The following is a 20,850-nucleotide window of genomic DNA, read 5'->3' as shown; positions in this document are numbered from 1 at the left end:
TAAGTTTGTAAATTATATAAAGGGTGCTGGGTTCTGAAGAGTTGAAAAAGGCTTTATCAACTGCACAACATTGTGACTTATTTGATATTTTTTATGCAAAATATGATTGATAATTGATTGATTTAAAGCAGCTGGAAATCCTGGTAGGGCAGCAATGTGCTTTACAGCATCCTTCTAACATTCAACAATAGTTTCTTGCTGCACAGTCTGCCTGAGCAGCAAAATGGAAAATATGGAAATTGATTTGGGGGAAGACACTGCCAAAGTGAATACTGCTTTTTATTTTTAACTGCGTAGTTGAAGTGAAAAGCTGAAGGCCCAGGGTGTGCAACATGGCCAAGATTAAGAATAATAGACGGGAACACGAGGTAAATCAAGAAGCCGCTCCTCAGACTAGGGTTTGAACAGCTGGCATGGATTAGAGGTGAAAGGAAAGACTGAGGAGCTTCACAGCTTTGTGTTCCTGGGCTAGAATTGGAAACTCAGTGAGTCTCGGTTTCAACGCAGTGCCTTAAAGAATGGGCGCAGCGCCATTTAACTTCCAAGTCCCAGAATACATGGAGTAGGATTGAGTAGGATTTGTCTGAAATAACATTTTAATGCCTTTTTTGAATGGTGTAGATCCACTCATTCTTTATTGCACGGGCGATTGAACATCTCATGTATGAACATTATAAGCAGCAATACGTTAGAGATTTATGAAATAGCGAAGCAATGGATATTCTTCCAATACTCAGGGGTGATGCAGGGACATGGCAAAAGATGACTGTGCCTGCTTGAGGACTGCAATGTCATTCTTAACTGGTGAAGCGTTGATGTTTTTCAAGACAACAGCTGTATAAAAAAAGCTACAGGTACTGGAATTCTGAAATAAGGACATAAAATGCTGCGATACTCAACAGATCAAAAGGTTGAGGCAGGGACAATAACAACATTTAAAAGGCATTTGGACATGTGCTCGGTTTCGAGATGCCTATGGGTCAAATGTGAACAAATAGGACTCGTTTAAATGGGCACATATGGGGAACATCAAGGCACTGTGAATTCTGGAATCTTGAGCAAAATACAAAGTGAAATTGCACTTTATGAAGTAAAATAGAGATAGGTCAGGTTGGGGGGGGGGGGGTCCCCCCGTTACGGGTACCATGCAATCCCGTGCTACCTGCTCCATGGTCGGTTAGTCGGCGACTAAACCGTCTCCCCCACCTGGTTTGCCAGGGGAGGAGGGGGCTGTGGACCCCCAGCAGGACCAAAAACAAGACCTATCAAAGGGCGGATGAGCTCCTAGCGAGCCATCGGCCATCCACACTTCAGTAGAAGTTGCGATCACTGTCGTACATAGCATTGTAAGTAATTATGATAAAGCACACACTCCAAAGTCCTGTATCTCCAGTGGCGGAAGTCTGCAGGAACTGGAGTACAGAGATGTGTGGTGTGTCTGTCACCTTTCCTGTTGGAAACCAGCACCACTGCGTCGCTAATGTTTTCAACGATGATGAATGAATGAATGACATAAACAGTAAATGGTATCCAATGGTTTACAATGGTACTTTATTTGTCATATGTACCAGGGCAGATTGAAATTTATTTTTGTATACAGTTCAGCACAATTATCACTATACATAAGCACTTAGGTACATCTTTGATAAGCATCTCAGATACAGTACAATTGTACAGCAGTAGTACACTAAGACAGTATACAGAGTTTCCTGTTATGACGCCATTTTCAAGTTATAGGTGCCGAGTTCTTAACCTGACCATGAAGGCCCGTTGTTCTAGTGGCGTTGCAGGGTCGGCCTGGCCAAGCGTAGCTGTGGTGTCCTCCACCGCTGCTCCACCACTGTAAGCCGCGTCCGGTCCAGGCACTCGGCCACTTGGAGCGCCGCCTGGTCCAGCCAAGTCAAGTCAAGTCAAGTTTATTTGTCACATACACATACGAGATGTGCAGTGAAATGAAAGTGGCAATGCTCGCGGAACAACAAAACAACCAAACAAATTATAAACACAATCATAAGACACATATTATTTTACGTAATAAATAATAGAAGGAAAAACGTTCTGTACAGTTAGTCCCTGGTGAGAAAGGCGTTTACAGTCCGAATTGCCTCTGGGAAGAAACTCCTTCTCAGCCTCTCCCTCCACAGGCGTGCCTGACCGCAGGGCTGGAACCGTTTACAGGTCTGTTGCCTGCTCCGCACTCTGCACCTCTTGTTGTATAGTTCCTGCAGGGGGGTGAGTGAAGTTCCCATAGTGCGTTCGGCCGAATGCACTACTCTCTGCAGAGCCTTCTTGTCCTTGGCAGAGCAATTCCCGAACCAGATGGTAATGTTCCCGGACAAGATGCTTTCCACCGCTGCTGCGTAGAAGCACTGGAGGATCCTCAGAGACACTCTGAATTTCCGCAATTGCCTGAGGTGGTAAAGGCGCTGCCTTGCCTTACTCACCCAGTGCTGAGGCATGTGATGACCATGTCATAAGATTGGTGATTTAAAACAGTTGATGTCACCATTTATACTCAATGGACCCTTGATGCTTCAAGTCCATGATCAGATAATTCCCTGAAAGTGGTAATCACCACCTCCTCCCGGTAGGCCCTAGGTGGGCCCACCACCACAGTGTCATGCAAGAATTGCTGAACCTAGCCACACAGTGTGACTTGCTTGGGGGCTGAGGACATATCCTGTGCTCAGGGTGAGGGACTTCGATGTATCTATCTATACCTATGGCGGTGATAAAAACCCAGGCTCAAAGGGAGGTGTTGAGCGTTCCGTCCGCCTGCAGTACGGAACCCTTCCTGCCTTTCGATTCGTTGACGGCTGCTCCTTCCTCAGCTTCCAACACACTTCGAAACAATGTTGCAAGACAGGAACACTCAACTTTTCACTGCTGCAGCAGGCAGGGATTTTTTTTAAAGAGGCAGGGCAGTGCTGGAATCCTACTTTTGAGAACGGCTTCAGTTCCATTGGAGGAGACGGGTGCATGGTGGAATATTGGGTTGGGGATCACACCATTGGGGGAGCAGACCCAATGGGTCTGCACTTGGTCTAGTAAAATATAAAAGTTGGGACTTTATGTTGCGACTTGACAAGACGCAAATTGGACTGCACTTGAAAATATTGTGTGTAGTTCTGGTCATCACACGATAGAAAATATGTGGTGGCACTGGAGAGAATGCAGGGGAAACGCATCAGGATGTTGCACGGATTGGAGGACTTGAGTTGTCTCTGTTTCTCTTTCCACTGATGCTGTCTGACCTGCTGAATATTTCCAGCATTTTAATGTTTACATTTATATTTATTTTTGGACCTGGGCATTGATGCAACAGTCCTTCTGGTCACAGTTTTAGTTTAGTTTAGTTTAGTGTCATGGTTTAAATCTGCACCTGCAGTTCCTTCCAACACTTATTGTCACGTGTACCAAGGTACAGTGGAAGGTTTTTGTTGCACGCTAACCAGTCAGCGGAAAGACTATACGTGATTACCATCAAGCCATCCACAGTGTGCAGATACATGATAAAGGGAATCATGTTTAGTGCAAGGTATAGTCCAATTAAAGATAGTCCGAGGGTTTCCAATGAAGTAGATGGTTCAGTACCATTCTCGATTTGTATAGTATTGTTGGGCAGAGACTTCTATGATCGTGACCAACAATAATGAAGGACTGCTGATTAATTCCAAGTCAGGATACTCTGTGGCTTGGAGGGAAAGCTGCAAATGGTGGAGATCCTACACACCTGATCCATGGTAAATTACTTAGTGATCTATGAAAAATATGTTAATCTTATTCCCGTACTTATAGTATCCACCTGAGCAATTAGATTTTTTTCACATAAATCTAATTGTAGTTCCACAACTAACATTAAGCTTCTACTTAAATTGTTTTGGGTGAAATATCAGGCATTCGTAGCTGGAAATTTAAATGGATGTATAACATTACATTCGCTGATAGAATTGTGTACACTGTGTAACTGTTAAATGTACTTAGATTTATAACTTAAATCCCATCAAATGTTTAATGTCTCCACATAATGCATATTTGAAATGTTGCCAATGTTTAATTCTTTTTAGATAATTGTGGGTTTTCGTGATACTGCTCAGACTAAGTCATGGGATGCATGGTTTGCAAGGCGTATCATTATGTAATCCAAAACGCTAAAGTAGATCAGTTTCTGTAACTAATTACCACTCAAGGCCAATTAGATCACATTTTTATGTGATGGGGATATTTCTCTTAAAGTTGCCAGCCTATGCAAAGTCAGGAGAAATGAATAGGAAATGAATGGCTTTTGTTCTAATTCTTATGATTAGTTTTTTTTCTAAAACCTGACACAAAACATTTGCATGAATGGTAAATTGCAAGAAAATTAAACATGGACTGCATGCCTCAAGCGTTTATGCAGTCTTGTGGTTCTTCAGTGGGGTCATTCACATGAGGGCAAAGTTTCTGCATTCTGCTGTGATAGCCAAAAATTTTAATTGTAATGATCATGAAATGTTTTAAGCTGTCACCCAAGCTCTTAGTCAACATGGGAAACCAATAACCCATTCCTGGAGATATTGGCACTGAATGTTAAATAGGTGAATTCCAAAAGGGTGGCTTCTCCATTTTCTCCAACTTCAAGTAAACTTCTCGATCCCCTTCTCACCTACCCATGTCTTCCTCCACTCTACCCCCCTGAGTATATACACCCTTCTCCCACGACCTCCATTGCCCCATTCACTTTCCCCTCCTACTGTTTATCACTCACCTCATCTTACTCCAAATCCCCCATTTTCCTTTTATCCCCCCTCTTTCCCATGCCCCCTTTCCCCTTCAATCCATATTCTTCACCCGGCTTCACTGTTCACTATAGTTCCTTCTCAATCTGGCACCTTATTCTCTCCATTTCACTTCAAGCCGTTATTACTATCCTCACCCATCTGCTAATCACCCCTCTGCATCTCAGTCCACCTACCATTTGCCAGTTTTTGCCACACTACGATCTCTCTCTACCTGCTCTCCCCCCTTTACTCCATCAGTCCTGACCTGAAACATTATCTATCCATTTCCCTCTGCAGATGCTGAGTCCATCCACCACTCGTGGTTCCAACATCTGCAGTCTCTTCTGTCTCCCTTGTTATTAACGGAGCCCTGAGAGCAGAGGCAGCATATAGATAAGGTGGGATAGTCAGAGAGGAGAGGCCAGGGAGGAGTTGTGGACATAGGCCCAGACCATCACTCAAACTGACCTTCCATTGCACGGACTCCACCTACACTTCAAACTGCCTCGGCAAAAACCGTGAGCACAACCAAGGACCAGTCTCACCCAGGTCACTCCCTCTGCTCCCCTCTCCCATCAAACAAGAGGTACAGAAGTTTGAAAACGCATACCTCCACATTCAGGGACAGTTTTTATTTCCAGTTGTTATCAGGCAACTGAACCATCCTCTCACCTGCTAGTGTGCGGTCCTGACCTGCTGTCTACCTCATTGGAGACCTTTGAACGATCTGCAATCGGACTTTACCGAACTTTATCGTACAATGTTATACCCTAATTCCTGTATCTGTACACTGTGGATGCTTGATTGTAATCAGATATAGTTATTTATTTAGAAGAAGGGTTTCGGCCCAAAACTTTGCCTTTTTCCTTCGCTCCATAGAGGGAGGGGGGGAGCTGAGGAGAATGTGAGGAGAATAAAACATGGGATTAGTGTAAAATGGATGTTGATGTGCTGAAGGGCCGGTTTCCACGCTGTATCTCTTTATGACTATGACCCAATCCCATGTATTGATGTTATGCCTTTGAAAACAATCTATAGTTCTTCACATGCAATGATATGATTTATTGGTGTTTAAGAAAGAACTGCAGATGCTGGAAAAATCGAAGGTAGACAAAAATGCTGGAGAAACTCAGCGGGTGAGGCAGCATCTATGGACCGAAGGAATAGGTGATGTTTCGGGTCAAAACCCTTCTTCAGACTGATTTGGGGGTGGGGGGGGTGCGCAAGAAGAAAGGAAGAGGCAGAGGCAGTGGGCTGTGGGAGAGCTGGGAAGGGGAGGGGAAGGAGGGAGAAAGAAGGACTACCTGAAATTGGAGAAGTCAATGTTCATACCGCTGGGGTATAAACTACCCAAGCGAAATATGAGGTGCTGCTCCTCCAATTTGTGGTGGGACTCACTCTGGCCAAGGAGGAGGCCCAGGACAGAAAGGTCGGATTTGGAATGGGAGGGGGAGTTGAAGTGCTGAGCCACCGGGAGATCAGGTTGGTTATTGCGAACCGAGCGGAGGTGTTGGGCGAAGCGATCGCCAAGCCTGCGCTTGGTCTCACCGACGTACAGCAGCTGACACCTAGAGCTGCGGATGCAATATATGAGGTTTGATGAGATGCCGGTGAACCTGTGCCTCACCTGATTCCTTGGGTCCTTGGATGGAGTCAAGGGGGAGGTAAAGCGACAAGTGTAGCATTTCCTGCGGTTGCAAGGGAAAGTACCAGGTAAGGGTACAGTGAATCTGACCAGGAATTCTCTGAGGGACACAGAAAGTAGCGGAAAGCCAAAGGGGAGGAGATGGTTCATGGGCTATATTTAAGAGGGAGTAAGGGGTGCCCTTTGGGGATAAGGGGCTCGGGGGGTAGGGAGAGAAGGCAGGTACAGGATACTGCAGAATTGGGGTATGATCAGATCCTGGTGAGAGTCTCATCATATCGAAGGGGGGAATGGCCTACTCCCTAGAGAATAGGACATCTCCGATGTTTTTGGATTTTTCTATGAGCATAGACGGAGGACCAGGGACACCTACAGGAAGCAGGGTACAATTTTCCAGATGCCATGCCAATTTACCTACAAACCTATATAGTCTTTACAGTGTGGGCAAGTTCTTACATACTCTGTTATCAGTTATAGTGATGTTGGCAGGATACATATCCGGCAGGATACTAGAAGAGTTTCCTTGCTACAAACTCCATGCAAACAGCACCCGTTGTCAGGACCGAACCTAGGCCTCTAGTGTCGTAAGGCAGCAACTCAACCGCAATGATGACATTAATTGACCATTAAATCTGGCCATTAAATGAATCGTCATTAAATCTTGATGAGCAAATATCGAATGGGGATTATGTTTCATTGGACTGGCCATGACAGCCCCACCATGCTTGGTTGTGGATGCTTTGCCATGAATAGTTTAAATGAACACTCACAACGCCGAACTTTACATACTAGTGCGGTTTAGTAATACAGTGTGGAAACTGGCCCTTCGGCCCACCGAGTCCGTGCCGACCAGCGATCCTCGCACTTTAACCCTACCCTACATACAGTAGGGACAATTTACAATTATACCAAGCCAATTAAACTACAAACCTGCACGCATTTATAGTGTGGGAGGAACCCGGAGCACCCGGGGAAAACCCACGCAGGTCACGCGGCAAACGTACAAATTCCGTGCAGACAAGATCGACCAGTAGTCAAGATCGAACCCGGGTCTCTGGCGCTGTAAGGCAGCAACTACCGCTGCGCCACCATGCCGCCCATTTGCCGAACATTGCATCGACGGAGTTTCTGGCTCCATGGTTTATGGCATTCATGTATCTGTATCGCTGCATTAAACAATATCACAGGGCAACCTCCTTATCCGAAAATAATTCACTCATCAAAACATCTGACATCATTGGTCTATTTTTGAAATTGGAATACTCAGCATGCAGAGGTTAGTCTAGAATGTAAATGACATCATTCGCTGCTGGCCATTGTAAATATATCTTTCTGTAATTAAGTCGGTTTACAATATATTTGGCCAGTGGGTTCTCACGCACAGTTCACGGTGTGTTTGTTTGCACATGCAGAGGGTGTCATCTCTCCAGTGCTCTAATTCTATCTGTCTCCCCTTGTACACAGGAGTTGTGAGTCGTGTCTTGTTGCCACACCCCCGGAGTCCAGGAAAAGGACATGATTCAGACTGTCCCAGACTCAGCGGCTCATTTCAAAGTTAGTCAGTAAAATACATTTCTGCGAGTTTGCTGCCTGTGATGCTCTAATCTGTGGGGGTGATGGTGCTCGGGGAGAGAGGGAGGGGGGGGGATGTGAAATGTTGCAGAGGACATAAAAAACACTCAGCAGGTCAGACAGCACCTGCTGAGAGAGAAACTGATTTAACAATTCAGATTGATGACATCAGAATTGGTCAAATGTTGCCTGATCTGCTGAGTATTTCCAGCATATTTGTTTTCATTTTTATCTCATATTTTCAGCATCTGCAGTTTTTCATTGCTTTATGGTTCAAGGTAGATCATTGGGAATAGTTTCATTTGTGGTGAACAGTGAGTCTGAGAGCAGGGTGGAACCAGGTTTGCCCGAGAGGCCGGGTGAACCATTAGCCCAAGAGCTGAGGGTGGCCCAGCGGTAGAGTCGCTGCCTTACTGCGCCAGAGACCCGGGTTCGATCCTGACCACAGATGCTGCCTGTACAAAGTTTGTACGTTCTCCCCGTGACCTTTGGTGGATTTTCCCTGGGTGCTCCGGTTTCCCCCCAGATTTGTAGGTTAATTGGCTTGGTAAAATTGCAAATTGCCCCTAGTGTGTAGAGGATAGTGTTAGTGAGCGGGGGTCGCTGGTTGGCGCAGACTCGGTGGGCCGAAGGGCCTGTATCCGTGCTGTATCACTAAACTAAACAGTGTTTATCCAACTGTCATCACTATTGCATTTCATGGGCTAGGAAATCACCAGCTAGCCGTGTGAAATCGAAAAGTACGTGAAAACCCAAACTGCGCACCCTTACTAATGTATTTAACTAACTCGTCCTCCCCCACCAGACAATGTAGTCATTGACTATCTGACCATCTCATCAGCCTCCGGGGGAAAAGGAATTAGGGTGAGTTGGCGTAGGATTCAGAACTTATCCCCCCCTCCCATCCTGTCCAATAATCCTCCCTTGCCGTCCTCATTTTAAATTTCCTCCATTAAAGAGCGAACAGAGGAATGTAATATGAATGAGACAAATATCCACATTACAATACCTGGAAGTAATTTATCGGGCCGGAAAATCTCTGCTCACACAGAAGGGTCAGCAGATCTATCCCCGGGGATTTTAAAAATTCACTGCCTTTGCACAATTGTTGCTGATTTTATATATAACGCGCCAGGGAGAAAAAAAAGGAGAAATCTCTCCTGCCGACCCTTTATGGATCACAAAATCATCCTCGCTGGCAGGTTAAATGGAGCACATTCCTGGAATGTCAAAGAAAAAAAACAGTTGATAACAAAAATAATTAACTCTTTTTTTAATAAAAGAAAATAAACCCAAAATAAACACCAGGTAAATGTGCAAGATTTAGCAGCCAGACATGGGAATAGGGTGATGGAATCCTACACAGGAAGAAACGTTTGCTATTCTGTTGAGACTAGACTGGGTCATGCGTTTAGAGTTTAATGAGGAAGATGCGTTGAGAGGTATTTTCTGTCGCTTGGCTCGGGAGTTTGTGAGTTTCAGGCAGAACTCTTTTGGCATGAATTTAGATGGGTTGGGGAGAGTCCATGTTGGGATAGATTGCACATGGTCTGTGAATGGAGGTTTGGAAGAGCCAAGTAACCCTTTGTGATATTTGTTTTATTTAAGTTTCCAGCAGTCCGTTAGAGACACGGGAAGGGTACAATTAGCGGGTTGGGTGTGTATTTCTGTGTCTTACATGACCTCGTTTGGTCTGGCGAAATGGATAATCTGGCAAGGCTCTGGAACCAAGGGGGCTGGAAAATCGGCGGTAGTTTTAGTTTGGAGATACAGCTTGAAAATAAGCCCTTCAGCCCACCAAGTCAATAGACAATAGGCATGTGTACAAGGACCCCCAGATACCGTTGTACTTCCCCTTTTCCCAACTTGACGCCACTTAGTCCATGCCAACCAACGCACAACATACACTAGGAAGAAGGGTCTCGACCCGAAACGTCACCCATTCCTTCTCTCCAGAAATGCTGCCTGTCCCGCTCAGTTCCTCCAGCTTTTTGCGTCTATCTATACTAGTTCTATGTTATCCCAGTTTCTCATCCTACACACTAGGGGCAATTTACAGAAGCCAATTCACCTACAAACCTGAACGTCTTTGGAATGTGGGAGAAAACCAGAGCACCCGTAGTAAACCCACGAGGTCTCAGGGAAAACTCCGTACAGACAGCATCCGTAGTCCTGATTGAACCCAAGTCTCTGGTCTCTGTTAGGCAACAATACTATGCTAACCTGTATGTACAGAACTTGTTTTTATTGTTTATGATGGGTTTTGCAGAATACTATATCGACATATCTGATATGCTGCTGCAAGTAAGAATTTCATGGTTCCGTTTCGGAACATATGACAATAAGACACTCTTGACTTGTTCTTTTAATGCAAGGTGAATATGCTGCTTTCTCCAGGTCTGTGTGTGCACTGTCTTGGCAGAAGGGCCTTGAATCCCTGAGCATGCGTTCCGATCGCTAAATATTTGGCTAAACATGTTTTGTTTTAAATGACCATGCAGCTACAGTTAGAAGCATGTGGTTAGTGTGTGTCAGGTCTGAAACTTTAACAGTGGGAAAGTAAATTATGGATTTGAAAACTCCCGAAATAAGCAAGGTTTTTCTTGGCAAATTAACTTTGCTCGGAGGAGAAATTACCTTTATATCATAAGGACATGTGTGCCTTTGTGTGCATGTGTGTGTGTACCCAGTGAGAGGCTTGGTAGGGGGAGAGGTTGTTTTTTTTTTTTTTTTTTTTTTAAATTATATCATTTTATGTACAACTTTTTTTTTTTGTTACATTAAAAAAAGATTAGAATAAGAAAAATAAGTTAGATAGTAAAGGATCGAAAGATGTGAAATATATAGTGTGTGAAGAAAGAAAACGAGTAAATGAAGAAAGTTGAGAGAGAAAATAGAGAAAAGAAAAGAAAATAAAAAAGAAAAGGAGATCATTATTTATAATCTTGACCAACCCTCGTCCAGTCCTGAAACAGTTATTTTTTACAATTGTGTTGCACCATATGATTCCAAAAAAACGACGAATGGAGACCAACTCGTTATGAATTGGTCTGATTTATCCATTAGGAGGAATCGCATTTCCTCAAGATGAGCTGTGTCCAACATACTTGCAATCCACATTTTAAGCGTTGGTATTGATGTACCCGTCCAAAATTTAAGTATTAATTTTTTGCTATTATTAAACCATAGTTAAGGAATAGATTTTGAGATGTGTTCAATTTATTCCCATCTTCCATTACGCCAAATATAATCATTTCAGTATTGGGGTCCATTCTTGTCTTGAATAATTTTGTAAATATTTCAAAAATATCATTCCAAAATCTATAAAGTTTTATGCAGGAAACTAAGGAGTGTGTTATAGTTGCCTTTTGGGCTAGACATTTATCACAAGTGGTGGATATATTTGGATAAAATTTGTTCAATCTTGTTTTTGAATAATATAATCTATGTAAAATTTTAAATTCAATTAGATTATGTCTTACATTAATTGAACATTTGTGAATATCTATCAAGTATTTTTCCCATTTAACCTTCGTAATTTTTATCATTAGTTCCTGTTCCCACTCTTCTCTAAGTACCTCTGTCGATGGTAGGTCTATATTTAGAATACTATTATATAAATATGATATTAATTTTTGTGTCAGCTTCAATATTCATTGCTTCTTCCAATAACTCAGGAGTTACTTTTTGATATCCTTGTATATATTTTTTCATGAAATCGCAAATCTGAAGATATTTAAAATATTGGTTGTTTTTCAATTTAAATTTTAATTGTAATTGTTGGAATGATAGTAGGTTTCCCATTTCGTACATATCCCCGATCCTTCTAATTCCGAGACTTTCCCATTGGTTATATGTCTTATCAATAAGAGATGGTTTAAATAAAGGGTTATTCGCAATTGGCATTAACAATGATAAATTTCTTAATTTTAAAGATAATTTTATTTGTTTCCAAATTCTTATTGTACCATATATAATTGGGTTCTTCTTATATATTGTGTTATTCAGTTTTTTTGGGGAGAAGAGGATCCCCAAATTTTTGGATCGTTCCTATATTCCAAGGATGGCAATCCTCCTTCTCCATTTTTATCCATTCTGTCTGTTGGGTAGAACTATCCAACCAATAAATCATATTGTTAATATGCACTGCCCAGTAATAATACATAAAATTCGGAAGTCCCCCGACCTCTTTTGGTTTACATAAGTGTTTTTTTGTGATTCTATGTGATCTATAGTCCCAAATATAATTAGTAATATTAGAGTCTAATTTAAAAAATATATATTTTGGTATATATACCGGTATAGACTGAAATAGGTATAGTAATTGTGGTAGGAAGATCATTTTTATTGCATTTATTCTACCAAATAGCGTTGAATAATGCTTTATATTTTCTAGTAATCTGAATACCCAAATATTTAAATTTTTCTGTTGCGATTTTAAAGGGGAACTTCAATAAGTGTGTAGGTTCTTGAGGTTTTAATGTCATGATTTCACTTTTATTCCAGTTTATTCTATATCCAGAAAAAGACCCAAATTCCTCTATTATTAAGTTTAATAAATTTGGTATGCTCGTTTGTGACTTTGTAATATATAAAAGTATCTCGTGTGCATATAATGAGATTTTATATTCGGATAGAGGATGATCTATATCCGAAGACACAGATTTCACATAATTGCAAAAGGGTTAGAAAGACGATTAAGGCATTTTTGAAGCAAAAAAGTTACTATGATCTGGAATGCATTGCCTTAATGGATCTTGAAAGCAATTTATTTGCAATTTTAAAGAAGGAAATGGGTGAAGTAGTTAAAAAGGTTAAAAACAGTGCATGACTGTGGAAAAATGAAGCAGGTCTAATTGCATTGTTCTTTCAAATGGATTGCTCACATTGGTAGTAAATTGCTTTGGTCAAATCGTCCCGCTCTTTGATTGTATCTATCCCTTACTTGATCCTGCCTGAAAATAATTTATACTGCTCCCCTCCAGCCCCAAACCCCCTCTTTTAGATTCCTGCCTTTTGTGATTGGGGTCGTTTCACACTTTGTATTGGGACACTGAACAGATTTGCTGCATGCTCTCCAGTGAAACATAGCTTGTCTCAATCTCTTAATTGGAAACATGTTCACGGGCAGCATCGGAAAGGTTCTCCACTTGGAAGGTACTGGTTAAGCGATTGAAAGAAAAATAAAGCTAAGATCCCAACTCGTAAAATGTTCACGTTTCATTATGGTCTAGAAATGAGAACAACGTACAACAAATGACACAACGAGGCAGAAACGATGCAGTCAGCACTATCATTAGAATTTACATTGGCATAATAGATACCCTGGAACCCGAATAAAGAATGCTACATTGGGTCTTGCACATTTGCAAAGGATTTTATTCAATTTGGAGTTGATTTGTGTAATTGTATTTCTATGATAGAAATGTAAATGGAGAGATTATGCTCAATGTATTGAGTTTAATTTGGATTACAATGAGAGTACTGTGTGGAATATGGTTACCATTATTCTACAAATGTATCAAGAGGCACTAGAGGAGGGGGGGTGCAAAAATGATTTACAACCATATTATCAGAACTGCAAGGTATTACATACCAGGAAATGATGAGCATACAGGGTCTCTTCTTTGAATAGCTGTAGACTAATACTAGGGCTCGAAAGGCCGAATGGCCTACTCTTGCACCTATTTTCTATGTTTCTAACATTTAAGAAGATCTTAAGAAGAAACTGCAGATGCTGGAAAATCGAAGGAACACAAAAATGCTGGAGAAACTCAGCGGGTGCAGCAGCATCTATGGAGCGAAGGAAATGGGCAACGTTTCGGGTCGAAACGTTGCCCGTTTCCTTCGCTCCATAGATGCTGGTGCACCCGCTGAGTTTCTCCAGCATTTTTGTGTACCTTTGGGAAGATCTTCACCAGGGTAGATGCATTGTAAAAGGCCATCCTTGACATTGTTACTGACAGCATTTTGATTGTGAGTCAGGGTGCATCCTTATCCCACCACTCGGATAATGGGGTTACGCTATGTGCAGCACAGTGGCGCAGCGGTAGAGTTGCTGCCTTACAGCGCCGGAGACCCGGGTTCGATCCCGACTACGGCTGCTGTCGGTAGGGAGTTTGTACTTTCTCCCTGTGACCGCTTTTACCTGCGTGGCTTCTCTCCGGCTGCTCCGGTTTCCTCTCACGTACCAAAGACGTGCATGTTTGTTGGTTAATTGGCTCCTGTAAAGTGTCGCTGGTGTATGGGTGATGGTCTGTACGGAATACGGAATCGGTGTTCCACGCTGTGTCTCTAAACTAAACTAAATTACACAATGGGCAGATACTGGAAGATGCAGTAAAGGTGGGAGTTGAAGTCAGTGTTCGAGTCTGAAGACACTGATTTGATTCTAGCCCTGCCATACTGCAATGCAAGAAGCCCATTAACCACATTAACCCCAGACCCAGATGGCCCTCCCTCCAACCTCAGTATTCAGTATTTCAGTATTTACTTGAATGTCACTTTAACTGAGTACTTATATACACAGATGAAACAAAAAAAAAGTTTCTCAATCAGTTCCTGTCAATGCAGTTAATAAAAACAGAATAAATACATATAGCTTTAAAAAATTAAAATTACCATATCTAAAATAGGCCTAAAAATTGAAATATAACCATTCATTCAGACCGAACAGTGGCTTTGCTTTGACAGGTGCCTAGCCGTCAAAGTATGGGCGAGGTTAGATGTGTTGGTGTATGATATATGGGGAGGGGACAACCTGCTCTTTTTAAAGAAATCCTCAATGACGTACAGGTCAAGTGTGGAGTGATGGTGAGCAGAGATGTTTGCAGAGGAGTGTGTTGATTGAGATTTGTGAAGAAGTGATGACTGACGATGCTGTTGTTCGGGTGCAAGGGATAACTTTCTGTTGGAATAAAGGGGTGCTTTAAGGGGGGCTTTGAGTGTGACAGAAAGGGGCCTGAAGGTCTGGAGAAGGAGAGGGGGAAAGACTCTTGCGATGTCGGCCATTCCTGACAAAGTATTTGGGAGAAAGACAAAACATGTGGGAAGGAACTGCAGATGGCGGTTTATAACGAAGGTCGACACAGAGTGCTAGAGTAACTCAACGGTTCAGGCAACATCTCTGGGGAAAAGGGATTGGCGAAGTTTTGTGTCGTGGCCCTTCTTTAGACTAAAAGTAGAGTGGAGGGGATTGGAGGTCGGAAAAGGCCAGGATAAAGAAGGGCCGGCCACAGATGACCAATGAAGGGTGTAGCCCAGAATGGCCAATAGTTGGCTGGCACAGGTCTCTGTGCTCTAATCTATCCATGTAGAATAAAATTCTCCAAGGGATATTTCACTGCGATCTGACACACAGAATATAGGACATAGAACAGTACAGCGGAGGAGCAGGCCCTTCGGCCCATAATGTCTGTGCCAAACATGATGCCAAGGCCAACTCTGCCTGCACATAATCCAACCCCCCCCCCCATTCCTGCATTTCCATGTGCCTATTCAAAAGTCTCTTAATTGCCACTATCATATCTGCTTCCACCACAGCCCCCTGGCATCTCATTCCAGGTACTCACCACCCTCTGTGTAAAAAAACTTGCCTTGCACATCTCATTTAAACTTTTCCCCTCCTACCATAAACCTATGCCCTCTGGCATTTGATATTTCCATCCTGGGATAAAGGTTAGAAACATAGAAACAGAAAATAGATGCAGAAAGAGGCCATTTGGCCCTTCGAGTCAGCACCGCCATTCATTGTGATCATCCTCAATCAGTAACCTGCCTTCTCCCCATACCCCTTGATTCCACCAGCCTCCTCGAGCTCTGTCTAACTCTCTTTTAACTTCATCCGGTGAATTGGCCTCTACTGTCTTCTGTGGCAGAGAATTCCACAAATTCACAACTCTCTGGGTTAAAAAGTTTATTTTCTCATCTCAGTTTTAAATGGCCTCTCCGTTTTTCTTAGACTGTTGCCCCTGGTTCTGACTCCCCCAACATTGGGAACATTTTTCCTGCATCTAGCTTTTCCAGTCCTCTTATAATTTTATGTTTCTATAAGATCTCCCCTCATCCTTCTAAATTCCAGTGAATACAAGCTCAGTCTTTCCAATCTTTCCTCATATGACAGTCCCGCCATCCCAGGGTTTAACCTCATGAACCTACACTGCACTACCTCAATTGCAAGGATGTCCTTCCTCAAATGACGAAAACTGCACACAATACTCCAGATGTGGTCTCACCAGAGCCCTGTACAACTATTCTCAAGTCTATGCATTATGAAGGCCAACATGCCATGAGCTTTCTTCACTGCCTGTTGTTCCTGCATGTTTACTTTCAGTGACTATTGTACAAGGACACCCAGGTCTCGTTGCACTTCCCTTTTTTTCTAATCTGACACCATTGAGATAACAATCTGCCTCCTTGTTCTTGCAGCAAAAGTGGATAACCTCACATTTATCTACATTATACTGCATCTGCCATGCTTCTGTCCACTCACCCAACCTATCCAAGTCACCCTGCAACCTCCTAGCATCCTCTTCGCAGTTCACACTACCACCCAGCTTTGCGTCATCTGCAAATTTGCTAGTGTTACTTTTAATTCCATCATCTAAATCATTAATGTTGTAAATAGTTGCGGCCCCAGCACCGAGCCTTGCGACACTCCACTCGTCACTGCCTGCCATTCCGACAGGGACTCGTTTATTCCTACTCTATGCTTCCTGTCTGCCAAACAATTCTCTATCCTTGTCAATACCCTACCCCCATAACCACAGTGGCATTACCTTTGTTACATGCCAATTTTAATTCCTGCTGCAACTTGCACACTATATCCAGGTTATTATTTGGGGTTCTGGCAGTCGACCCTATCTATGCCATTCATGATTTTATATACTTCTATCAGGTCTCTCTTCATTCCATATAAAACAGTTCAAATCTGTCCAACGTCCACTTGTCGCTAACATCACCTACTCCAGGCTTCATTCTGGTAACCCACTTCTGCACCCTTTCTTATGATGTGGCGATTAAAACTGCAAGCAGTACTCCAATTGTGACCTCAGCTAAAGCCCTGTAAAGCTACAACACAATTTCCTGATTCTTACAGTACACTCAATGCCCCGACCAATGAAGACAAGCATACCATATGCCTTCTTGCAGATGCTGGTTTATACCAAAGATAGACACAAAGTGCTGGAATAACTCAACAGGTCAGGCAGCATTTTTGGAGAAAAACAATGGATGACGTTTCGAGTCCAGATCCTTCTTCAGACTGAAGGGGGGGGGGGGGGGGGGGGGGGGGGGGGGGAGGACAATGGGAGGTGAAGAGGGGCGAGGGACCAGGACTAATCAGGGCCAGCCACAAATGATCTCAGGCAGGGCGTTACCTACCAAGACCTTCGCTACACCTTCTCTAGCTTCCCTAGCCAACAATGGCCCTACCAGGCAATGCTCTGCCTGAGGTCATTTGTGGCTGGCCCTGAGTGGTCCTGGTCTTTTCTTACCTCCAGCTCTTCATCTCCCCCCCCCCCCCCCCCCCCCCCCCCCCCCCCCCGTCACCCCCAACCCCAACTTTCAGTCGGTAACTAGAACCAGAAACTAGAAGGGTAGGTGATCTCATTGAAGCAAAACAATTTTCATCAGGGTTTGTTGGGATTAATGCAGTGTTGCTGAGAATAAGTGGGGAGAATAAGTGTTCGGCACGGACTAGAAGGTCCGAGATGGCCTGTTTCCGTGCTGTAATTGTTATATGGTTATATGGTTATATGGTTATATGCTGTTTCCCCAGGCTGGGTTGTCTAGAACGAAGGCTCATTCAAGGAACCAAAGCAAAGGGCAATCTTTCAGGACATAGTTATAGATAGAACCCTAGTCACAGTGCAGAAATAGGCCTTTCAACTTGTCCTTGGTGATCAAGATGCCCCATCTACGCTAGTCCCACCCACCCATATCCCTCTAAGATGTGATGTGAAGATTGAAGAAATGTCTTCCCTCCAAGTATAGTGACTCTTCATAATTCTCAAGGAAGAGTTCCATGGATTTTTTAAGTCTTAGAGTTGTACAGCATGGAAACTGCCCATCTTGTCCATACCCACCTTTATGCCCATCTATACAAACCCAATTTAATTGGCCTAGGTCCAATTCCTTCTATGCCTTGCCTTTTTTATTAAGGATTCAATGTCTAGCACAGAATATTGGTGTTGACGTAAATGATCAGCCATGATCTTATTGAATGGTAAAGTAGGGACAGAGGGCCGACTTGCTACTCTGAACACTGTTATACAGGTTATGTCACTGGCAAAGGCCTCTTGCGTGTACTGACTCCCTACATACAGAGCCCACATGGTGGAGGCCAAGTTAGTGGGTGTTTTTAAAGCAGAGATTTCTAGGTTCTTCAATAGTTTAGTTTAAAGGTACAGCGCGGAAACAGGTCCTTCGGCCGACTGAGTCGACACCGACCAGTGATCCCTGCACACTAGGACTATCCTATACAGCAGGGACAATTTACAATTTTAAGGAAGCCAATTAACCTACAAACCTGTACGTCCTTGGAGTGTGGGAGGAAACCCGAGCACCCGGAGAAAACCCATGCGGTCACTGGGCGAACGTACAAACTCTGCACAGACAGCACCAACGATCAGGAACGAACCTGGGTCTCTGGAGCTGTAAGGCAGCAACTTTACCACTGCGCCACCATGACAAAGTTTATGCAGAGAAGGCAGGAGAATGGAGTTCGAAGGGAAAAATAGATCAGCCATAATAATAATAATAATAATAATAACTTTATTTGTTAAGCACCTTAAAAACAACCAAAGCTGACCAAAGTGCTGTACAGAAAAAAGAAAACAAGCAAGACATCATAAAACAGGCAGAACAACAGAACATACAACTAACACGAGGCGCATAAATTACATACAAAAAATCCAAACAATAAATTAAAAAAACATAAAACACGAGTACGAACAACGCAGCAAAACCAAGCAAATAAAGTTAATAAACAATTCAACACCTCACTGGCCTACAAAGGCCATGGAGAATAGATATGTCTCTGTACAACTCTAAGCCATGATCGAATGGGGTGGCAAGTTTGATGGGACAAATGGCGTAGTTCTGCACCTACGTCTTATGATCCTGTAATCTACACCCTCACCACAGTGTTCAGAGAGTTGGTATGTATGACCAGCTAGTTGTGCACATCAAATTGAGAGGAGATCTTCTTCCTCAGTGCCAAGCAACCAAACCTTAGCTAGGTGGGAGTTTGTGTTTACCTGAATGAAGAACGGTCGGGTAGCAGTTGTGATTAAGAGTTGTACGTTTTATGTGCAGCATCTTGCCCTGGTTTATATGGCTGGGAATTATTCACGCATTAGGATTCCAGCACATGCTTTGCAGCCTGATTCAATTTCTACTGAGTGTTTCCAGGTGTGGTCGAGCAAAGCTACAGGGCCAGCAACACAGAATTCAGAAGAAACTTCCTTCCAAAAGAGTGATGAGGATGTGGAGATAGAGGTGCGGGAAATCATATGAGGGGCGGAAAACAGTGGCCTTTGTCGATAGACTTTAGATGGTGAAAGGTAGATGGAGACTTGAGTGGATCTTGATATGTCATTACTTGTTATAAAACTGGTGTCAATCTCTTCAAGGGCAGCAAGCAGCGTGGCAAATTTAACATGGCATGAATGAAAATAGACCTAGGGAGAATAAATTGGGTTTGTATAGATGGGCAAAAAAGGTTGGTACGGACATGATGGACCCCACTGTTATCATGGAGGTGGATCCAGGAATTAGACTGAGCAACTCTGGAGGGTTTGCAACACATTTCCACATTAGGTTGTTGCATGTCTTAGTTTAGTTTAGTTTAGTTTAGAGATACAGCGGGGAAACATGCCCTCCAGCTCACCGAGTCTGTGCCGACCAGCGATCCCCGTACACTAGCACTATCCTACACACTAGGGATAATTTACAGTCTGTACCGGTCAATTTACCTACAAACCTGTGTGTCTTTGGAGTGTGGGCGGAAAACGGAGCACCCAGGGAAAACCCACGAGGTCATGGGGCGAACGTACAAACTCCGTACAGACAGCAACCGTAGTCAGGATCGAACCTGGGTATCTGGCGCTTTGAGGCAGCAACTCTACCACTGTGCCACCATGCCGGCAATGTCTTGGAGGGAGAGCTGGAGGCTAATGCTTTTCCCACAGGACTGATGTCTTGATGTTTCCAGATTGAGGCTGTTGTGTGGTTGAGACGAGTATTGGTACAATGACTTGCCATGGTGACGAAAATGGTTGTGACGTGATGTGGGGTATGTCTGGTTCCTTACATGAGCCATCCTGTTTAGTGGACAGCAGTTAAGAGAGGTTTGGAGGGATATGGACCAAACGCGGGCAGGTGGGACTAGTGTCTGGACTAGGAAGTCCAGAACAAGGGGTCACAGTTTAAGGATAAGGGGGAAAACTTTTAGGACCGAGATGAGGAAAAGATTTTTCACACAGAGAGTGGTGAATCTCTGGAACTCTCTGCCACAGAAGGTAGTTGAAGCCAGTTCATTGGCTATATTTAAGAGGGAGTTAGATGTAGCCCTTGTGGCTAAAGAGATCAGGGGGTATGGAGAGAAGGCAGGTACAGGATACTGAGTTGGTTGATCAGCCATGATCATATTGAATGGCGGTGCAGGTTCGAAGGGCCGAATGGCCTACTCCTGCACCTATTTTCTATGTTTAGTGTCGCTGAGACATGTTGGCCAATATAGGCGAGTTGGGCCGAAGGACCTGTTTCTACACTGTATCACTCTTTGACTCTATGACTCCATGAGCAGCTTTAAATTCCAATCCACCTGCAGCCAGGTACTGTTGGACTATTCTTGTCACAGCTGGACGTGGT

At 43.4% G+C, this 20,850-nt stretch overlaps 1 protein-coding gene across 17 annotated transcripts in view; it reads left to right on the top strand.

Moving 5' to 3' along the window:
• Positions 1-20,850, top strand: part of erg (ETS transcription factor ERG) — a 211,580-nt gene that overhangs the window by 43,754 nt on the left and 146,976 nt on the right. For 16 of the 17 annotated variants that reach the window (XM_055645153.1, XM_055645151.1, XM_055645150.1 and 13 more), the window contains exon 2: positions 7,870-7,959. The exons of the other annotated variant lie outside the window; for it this stretch is intronic. Coding sequence is in view for 1 of the 16 variants with exons in the window: in XM_055645145.1 (XP_055501120.1) it covers positions 7,921-7,959 (39 nt within the window). In the remaining 15 variants the exon portion in view is untranslated. The remainder of the gene's footprint in view (positions 1-7,869; positions 7,960-20,850) is intronic. 17 annotated transcript variants of the gene reach the window in all.

The sequence above is a fragment of the Leucoraja erinacea genome, chromosome 13, assembly GCF_028641065.1.
Source record: "Leucoraja erinacea ecotype New England chromosome 13, Leri_hhj_1, whole genome shotgun sequence".
In the NCBI taxonomy this organism is placed as follows: Eukaryota; Metazoa; Chordata; class Chondrichthyes; order Rajiformes; family Rajidae; genus Leucoraja; species Leucoraja erinaceus.
Note: the sequence above shows the minus strand (reverse complement) of the source record. Positions and strands in the feature narration are given on the sequence as shown.